The 8,096-nt window shown below is 44.2% G+C and overlaps 1 protein-coding gene across 2 annotated transcripts; it reads left to right on the top strand.

Moving 5' to 3' along the window:
- The first annotated feature begins 1,583 nt into the window (after positions 1 to 1,583).
- On the top strand, positions 1,584 to 7,804 carry RPL6 (ribosomal protein L6). Of its 2 annotated transcripts, XM_060120798.1 has the most exons (7): positions 1,584 to 1,601; positions 2,553 to 2,777; positions 2,868 to 2,966; positions 4,794 to 4,937; positions 5,494 to 5,542; positions 6,566 to 6,750; positions 7,615 to 7,804. In XM_060120798.1, the coding sequence occupies exons 2-7, from the start codon at positions 2,553 to 2,555 to the stop codon at positions 7,765 to 7,767; spliced, it is 855 nt and encodes a 284-aa protein (XP_059976781.1). In that variant the 5' UTR covers positions 1,584 to 1,601; the 3' UTR covers positions 7,768 to 7,804. The 2 variants fall into 2 exon arrangements, with proteins under 2 accessions (XP_059976781.1, XP_059976782.1); XM_060120799.1 differs by lacking the exons at positions 1,584 to 1,601; positions 4,794 to 4,937.
- The last annotated feature ends 292 nt before the right edge of the window (positions 7,805 to 8,096 follow it).

Here is an 8,096-nt window from a genome sequence, read left to right as displayed (position 1 = left end):
TGTGTACATGTTACCTTAAGGACTTTGATGCAGTTAAAAAACAAAAACTATAAGATATACTGTGCTGTTTGTTTTGCAAAAGACAATAACTATTCTTATTTTTAATTCTAATATGAGCAAAGAACTCTCTTATTCACGTTCATTAGTCAGCTCTTTAATCTTTACAGACTGTTGATTAAGAGTGCACTCTGGGCTTCCCTGGTGGCACAGTGGTTGAGAGTCTGCCTGCTGATGCAGGGGACATGGGTTCGTGCCCCGGTCCGGGAGGATCCCACGTGTCGCAGAGCGGCTGGGCCCGTGAGCCATGGCCGCTGAGCCTGTGCGTCCGGAGCCTGTGCTCCGCAACGAGAGAGGCCACAGCAGTGAGAGGCCCGCACACCGCAAAAAAAAAAAAGAGTGCACTCTATGGATCAGATCCATGCTGTGGGCAAGTTACTGCACCTCTTTGAGTTCCAGTTTCCTCATAATAGTATCCTCTATAGAATTTTTGGGAGGATTAAATAAAATAAAGCAAGGCTCATAGAACAGTTCTAGGCACATAGCATACAGCATTGCTCTTATTTATCCCTAGTGTATAACTTTTAGCAGAATACTTGGCACATAGTAAGATCCCACAGGGTCCTGCTCCATTACATCATCCACAACCATGATGTACATGGTGATGCTGGTGGTGGTGACAACAAGAACTAACATTTATTTAGCCGTTACCATGCATCAAATACCATTCTTAGTGATTTTTTTTTTTTTTTTTTTGTGGTACGCGGGCCTCTCACTGTTGTGGCCTCTCCCGTTGCGGAGCACAGGCTCCGGACGCACAGGCTCAGCGGCCATGGTTCACGGGCCCAGCCGCTCCGCGGCATGTGGGATCTTCCCGGACCGGGGCACGAACCCGTGTCCCCTGCATCAGCAGGCGGACTCTCAACCACTGCGCCACCAGGGAAGCCCATTCTTAGTGATTTTATGTACATTAACTTATTTAATCTTCCCCCAAACCCTGTGAGGTAGATATGGTTATCTCCATTTTAGAAGTGAAGAAATAGAGTACAAAGTGGCCAGAAATGCTTGTAGAGGGAATAAACAACCATGCTCTTTGATGCCTCCATGCCTCTTGCATTTATTGTTCCAATTGACACTTTCATCTGCCAAATTTGTATCTATTCTTCCAAATCCAACACAAAAACAAACTCTGGTGCAAAACTTTCCTAAATCTCCCAGAAGAAATAACTTACAATTATTAATTTACCTGTTTGCTTTTCCCTTGAATGTGTGTTCTTCAGAACAGGAATATATTTTATTCATTTTAAATTCTAGCTTTTTTCCTATTGTATAGCACAGGTAAGCAAATATAAAAAGTTTCAACTTTATGCCGGTTCCCAAAAGTACTTTGAGAATTCTATTGGTCTATAAAATGAAGCATTTTCAGGAAAAAATTTCTCCACTTTCGCCTCCTATTGAGAAAATTAGCTCTGTTTACAGTACGAACGAGGAAAAACTACATTTCCCATGATGCCCCTGACCCGGAAGGAAGTGAGACTCGACACCTCCCGTGATTGCTTATAGACCGGAAGCCGGTGTCTTAGTTCTTTTTCCCATCTTGCAAGGTAAGAATGGCGTCCCGTCTCTGCAAGACTCTATTTCAGGATCCCAATCCTTCGCCATCTTAACCAGGAGGGTATCAAGTCGACAACTGCAGGGGTCGGACACGCTCAGGGCCATTTGGGAGGCCTCCCAGACCCTTCATTTCTCTCGCTTGGGTTTACGGTGGGGCACGAAGAGGGTGCTGTGGGGCACGAACAGTGTGAGGTGGAATGCTGCAGAGGCTCCGGGGCTCCGGTTGCTCGCCACCCTCCCGGGCTGGGGAAACAGGGCCCCTCCAGGGATTCGTAGCGGGCCAGTGGGGCAGCAGGGACAAGGGCGGCGGCGCGCGCTCTGTCTGAATTCGGGACCTGCGTTCCAAAAGACGACGCCGAGCTCGTCTCCGCCACGTTGTGGATTTGAGACTGAGCACAAGTGCAACTTTTCCCGTCTCCCGACGTCCGCGGCCGGAAGTCGCCTGCTGGGCTTCGCTTTTTTCAGTTTGGCCTGAGTTTGGGCCATTTGTGTGTGTGTGTCTTCGCCTCCTAAACGGAATTTCTTGAGTGAGACAGTCTGATAAGAGCAAAAGTCCTGAAAGCAAACGGTTTCAGGTTACAGCCTCGCTGCTTTCTGGCTGTGGAGATTGTTAAAGCTAAGTCTAGGATTTCTAATTCGTAAAACAAATAATGGAATAGGGACTTTTGACCTCTAAATATATGTAGCGAACAAATAATAGTTGTGAGATATATTCAAATCGTCAAGAATGTTATACGGTATTGGGGAGACAACCTAAAAGTTAACCATTTATGGATATTGTTGCAGATGTGTGGCGATTTGGAGGAAGGCCTGTATCTTATAGTGGGAGGGGTGTAAAGGATGGAGAAGGAGGACAAGGACTTGCAGTCTGGGAGGCCTGTCGATGTATAGCTATGAGATAATTGGTGAAATGCCTTTTTAAAAAATATATGTATTGGTAGATGGCGGGTGAAAAGCCTGAGAAGCCAGATACTAAGGAGAAAAAACCTGAAGCCAAGAAGACTGATGCTGGTGGCAAGGTTAAAAAGGTGAAGCAGGTTAAGAAGGGGAAGCCCCACTGCAGCCGAAACCCTGTCCTGGTCAGAGGAATTGGCAGATATTCCCGATCGGCTATGTATTCCAGAAAGGCCTTGTACAAGAGGAAGTATTCAGCAGCTAAATCCAAGGTAAGGGATGAGGGGAAGCCCTGAGCATTATGTCTTAACATTAAAACGTTTGTCTGCCTCTGACTTTTTGACGCATTTGTGTCCTACTAGGTTGAAAAGAAAAAGAAGGTGAAAGTTCTTGCTACTGTCACAAAACCAGTTGGTGGTGACAAGAATGGTGGTACCCGGGTGGTTAAACTTCGCAAAATGGTAAGATTTGGAGGAGATTGTAATTTGGGTGTTTAGTTGAAGCTTGAATCCTGTGAGGGTTATTTATTTATTTTTTGGCTGCATTCAGTCTTGGTTGCTGCTCTCAGGCTTTCTCTAGTTGCGGTGAGCGGGGGTACTCTTCGTTGCGATGCGTGGGCTTCTTATTGCGGTGGCCTCTCTTGGTGTGGAGCACGGGCTTCAGTAGTTGTGGCTCGTGAGCTGTAGAGCACAGGCTCAGTAGTTGTGGCGCACGGGCTTAGTTGCTCCGTGGCATGTGGGATCTTCCCCGGCCAGGTCTCAAACCCGTGTCCCCTGCATTAGCAGGCGATTGTTAACCCCTGTGCCACCAGGGAAGCCCTCCTGTGAGGATTTTTGTGTGTGTGCTCAGGTTTTAGAAGTGTATGTTTACCAGAGGATTATTAATGGAGGATAGTTCTGGGTTTGCAACTTCGCTTTATTATTTACTGTTCTTAAGTAGAGTTACTTTTCTGTGCTTTTGTTTCTTGTAAAATGGGAATAAAGTTTTGATTCACAGGGTTGTTGTGAGACTTACCATACGTAGAGCCTAGGGTGCGCCCAGACCTGTAGAACATTTGTCCACTAGAGTGGGTGTTTCTTGGCCCCTCTTTACCATGCATAAGACCCAGCGTTTTCTCTGTGAAAAATAAAGGTTTGCTCTGTGATTTCCATTATGGGACTATTGCAGATGTATTACACTCTTCACAGTTGAATATTACTGCACCAGAGGGAAAATGGCGCTTTGATTTCTTCTTGTCACAGGTTTTGTGAGCTGATTTTTCTATTAGGTATTAATGTTTGTGGTAAAAGAAGGACCGTCCACTAAAATGATACGGTTAGAAATAGATTATTTTGAGTTACTTGTCATAAGCGAAAGAGTCTTTGTGTGGGGTCTTTTTAAAAAATTAATTTATTTATTTTTGGCTGCATTGGGTCTTCGTTGCTATGCGCGGGCTTTCTCTAGTGGAAGAGAGAGGGGGCTACTCCTCGTTGCGGTGCAGGGGCTTCTCTGTGGAGCACAGGCTCGAGGCGCGGGGGCTTCAGTAGTTGTGGCTCGTAGGCTCAGTAGTTGCGGCTTGCGGGCCCTAGAGCGCAGACTCAATAGTTGGGGCGCTCGGGTTTAGTTGCTCCGCGGCATGTGGGATCTTCCCAGACCAGGGCTCGAACCCATGTCTCCTGCATTGGCAGGCGGATTCTTAACCACTGTGCCACCAGGGAAGCCCTGTGTGGGGTCTTATTTTTACAATAAATGAACTGGCAGTCTTGATCTAAACTAATGTCTATGGTTTTATACAATTTATTCTTTATGGATAAGATGGAAGTGATGCATGTTAATGTGAAGCATATGAACACACTTAATTTGAGTTGGAAAACAAGCCATGCCTTTTTTCATAACATACAAAATTGTGTCAGGCGTGTGTTTCTGGAGAAGTAGGGACCCCAGAGGGTCAGGGACCCCAGAAAAACTTGAGAATCACTGCTACACAACAGTATATAATGATAGCTTGCCATGTAATCTCTAAAGTTTGGTTTATTCCAAATTTACAAAGGTAACTTGCTTGATGCTTTCTCTCTGCTTGGACACAGCTCCTTCAGTTAAATGGATTCCACCCTATGTTTTGCATGTAAAGCTATTGAAGCAGTGTTGATCTTTTCTACCTTTAAAATATTAGAAGTGAAAATGCAGTAGTGTGAATAAAGTGGTTCAAGTAACTACAGGATTGTAGTGAAGGTTTCACTGACCTCACAACCAGCTCTACTGACTTGATTAGATTATTTAAATAAGTTGGACCTATGGGCTCTCTCCAGCCTAGGTATTATCCTACTGAAGATGTGCCTCGAAAGCTGTTGAGTCACGGCAAAAAACCCTTCAGTAAGCATGTGAGAAAACTGCGTGCTAGCATCACTCCTGGAACCATTCTGATTATCCTCACTGGGCGCCACAGAGGCAAGGTGAGCAGAGCATGACACTTGAGGTACCTGGAGTACTTGATCCTAATAAGTTTGTTCTCTGGATAGGATTTGTTTACCTGTGTGAACTGCAGTTAGTAGCAAGAGGTTCTGTGGGAGAGGTGAGAGTGATCCATAACAAAACCAACAACCCAGTCACTATCATAACGTGTTTAGTCAATAATAGACAATAACTTATTACCAATTCCTGTCGTTGGTTATACTGCTTGTTACAGGTGATTCAGATGTCCCTGTACCCAAAAATGTTTATGTATTTGAGTTAACTTCTTAGGATGGATTTGCAGGGATAGAATTACTGAGTTAAAGGGTACTAGTTTTTTTTTAATGTTAAAAGTAGTGGCTGCTCATTAAAAATCAAGCACACAAAAGTACTGCTCGTCACCCCTGTTATTAGTTTGGTAAGTTATTTCCAGAACTGCTGCACATATGCATATGTAGAAATTTCCTTTTTTACCAAATTTAGGAACCTGTGATTTGATTAATTCAGAAGTCAGTTTCTAATTTGTGGAACCATCTAGCATTTCTTTTTAATCTACAGAGGGTCATTTTCCTGAAGCAGCTGAGCAGTGGCTTGCTACTTGTGACTGGTAAGAAGATCCTTGGATTTAATATACTCTGAAATTTGCAGGTCTCCCCACCTTCAGTTTTACTGAGAAATAATTTATATGCATCACTCTTGGGAGTTTAAGGTGTACAACATGATGGTTTGATTTACATATATTGTGAAATAATTACTACAATAGGTTCAATATCCATCTTCGCATTTAGATAAAAGAAAAAACTTTTTTCCTTGTGATGAAAACTCTTGGGATTTACTCTTTTGAAGGTTGTATTTTTATTAAAAAAAATTTTTTTTTTAATATTTATTTTGGGTGTGCCTGGTCTTAGCTGTGGCATGTGGGATCTTCATTGTGGCACACGGGATCATTAGTTGTGGCATGCTTGTGGGATCTAGTTCCCCGACCAGGGAACGAACCCAGACCTCCTGCATTGGAAGCGCAGAGTCTTACCCACTGGACCACCAGGGAAGTCCTGAAGCATGTGTTTTTAAATGCTTGAAGTATACACTTTGCTCCCACCTAAATAGAAGTTTCAGTGTCATGAGATTCTTTGCCCTACTTCATTGCCTTATGTGCACGGGAGTTCTGAGGAAGCAGGTATTTAGAGTTTGCGTGGCAACGTATCACCAGGTATAACTGCCACCTAAAATGCAGAATGGTTGGCTACTAACTCCTAGGAATGCATCCTTCATAAGACTTGTAATTGGTCTGCCCTTGGCACCAGGATGGAGTTCCTGGATAGGGGAAAAGTGAACTGTTTACTCCAAAAAACAGTGCTCAGTTTAAATTTGTCCTCAAGGACCAGTGATTTTTGACCAATCTGTATAAGTGACTATGCTCTCTCCTAATCCGGGTAACTTTAAAATTTGAGGATGGGGGGAGCCTTGGACAAACTGAGATCTTGAAAAAAGCCTTGATGCTGACAGTAGAAAGCAGTTTGGAATTTCTTTGGATCCAGAGAAAAGTTAGAACTTCAACAGGTTTCTTCAAATCCAGTCAGTTCTTGAATCTTTGTATCCCCTTTCCCCTCACTATATTTTCCCCCCTTAGGGCCTCTGTCCCTCAATCGAGTTCCTCTGCGGAGAACACACCAGAAATTTGTCATTGCCACTTCCACCAAAATTGATATCAGTGGTGTGAAAATCCCAGAACATCTCACTGATGCTTACTTCAAGAAGAAGAAACTGCGTAAGCCCAGACACCAGGAAGGTGAGATCTTCGACACAGAGAGAGAGGTAAGCTATTTCTGTCTTTGCCTCTAATAGCTCTGGCTCTCCTACTTGGGAGTGAAAATAAACAAGGTTAAGAACTGTTGGAAAAAGAAAAGCTGTAAATAATGAGGACTATCTGGGAAATAATATTTTTCCAGATTCTGCTGATTATTTTATTTTTGGCTGCATTGGGTCATCGTTGGCTGTGCATGGGCTTTTCTCTGGTTGTGCCGAGCGGGGGCTACTCTTTGTTGTGGTGCATGGGATTCTCATTGTGGTGGCTTCTCTTGTTGCGGAGCATGGGCTCTGGAGCGCAGGCTCAGTAGTTGTGGCACATGGCCTTAGTTGCTCCACGGCATGTGGGATCTTCCCTGACCAGGGCTCAAATCCGTGTCCCCTGCATTGGCAGGTGGATTCTTAACCACTGCGCCACCAGGGAAGCCCAAGAGTTGCTATTATTATATTAAAAATAGGTTGTATTTCACAGCCCTCCGAGGAAAGAATTATCAAAGTTGACTTCTAGGGACTTCCCTGGTGGCGCAGTGGTTAAGAATCCACCTGCCAATGCAAGGGACACGGATTCGAGCCCTGGTCCAGGAAGATCCCACATGCTGCGGAGCAGCTAAGCCCGTGTTCTGCAACAAGAGAAGCTACCACAATGAGAAGCCCGCGCACCACAGCGAAGAGTAGCCCCCGCTCGCCACAACTAGAGAAGGCCTGTGTGCAGCAACGAAGACCTAACACAACCAAAAATAAAAATAATTCATTTTTAAAAATTGCCTTCTAAATATTCCTGGGATTGAGTACTTGTGATGTAGGATTTCTTAGTTAATGTGGAGTTTGGTACTTGTGCCCTTTTTTTTTTTAATGATTTTTCTTTTTCTTTAGAAATACGAGATTACAGAGCAGCGGAAGGTTGATCAGAAAGCTGTGGACTCACAAATTCTGCGAAGAATCAAAGCTGTTCCTCAGCTCCAGGGCTACCTCCGCTCTGTGTTCGCTCTTACAAACGGAATTTATCCTCACAAAGTAGTGTTCTAAACTTCTTACAAAGAACCTAATTAAATAATTGGGTCCATTTCCTTTGTGTCTTTTTTCTTTTTTTAATCTGCCTGAAGGTGTGGTATGGCTCAGCCAACTTGATGGGATGTTAGCCTCTACTAAGAGGAGTGGGATTGGAGGGGAGTGCTATCAGCTGCAGTGGAATCCCCTCTTTGGATCAACATCCTTAGCTTCCTAAGTGTCTTCTCAGCTTTTTCACCCGGCACCTACCAATACAAAGTCGTGGCATTTCCACAGCCATCACTGAACAACAGGTCAGTACTAACGGTACATGGATAAGAAACAAGTGTGGGCTCTCAGGCCACAAA

Source organism: Lagenorhynchus albirostris, chromosome 14, assembly GCF_949774975.1.
Source record: "Lagenorhynchus albirostris chromosome 14, mLagAlb1.1, whole genome shotgun sequence".
NCBI classification, from domain to species: domain Eukaryota; kingdom Metazoa; phylum Chordata; class Mammalia; order Artiodactyla; family Delphinidae; genus Lagenorhynchus; species Lagenorhynchus albirostris.
The sequence above is the reverse complement of the archived record's forward strand: the minus strand, read 5'-3'. Positions and strand labels throughout refer to the sequence as shown.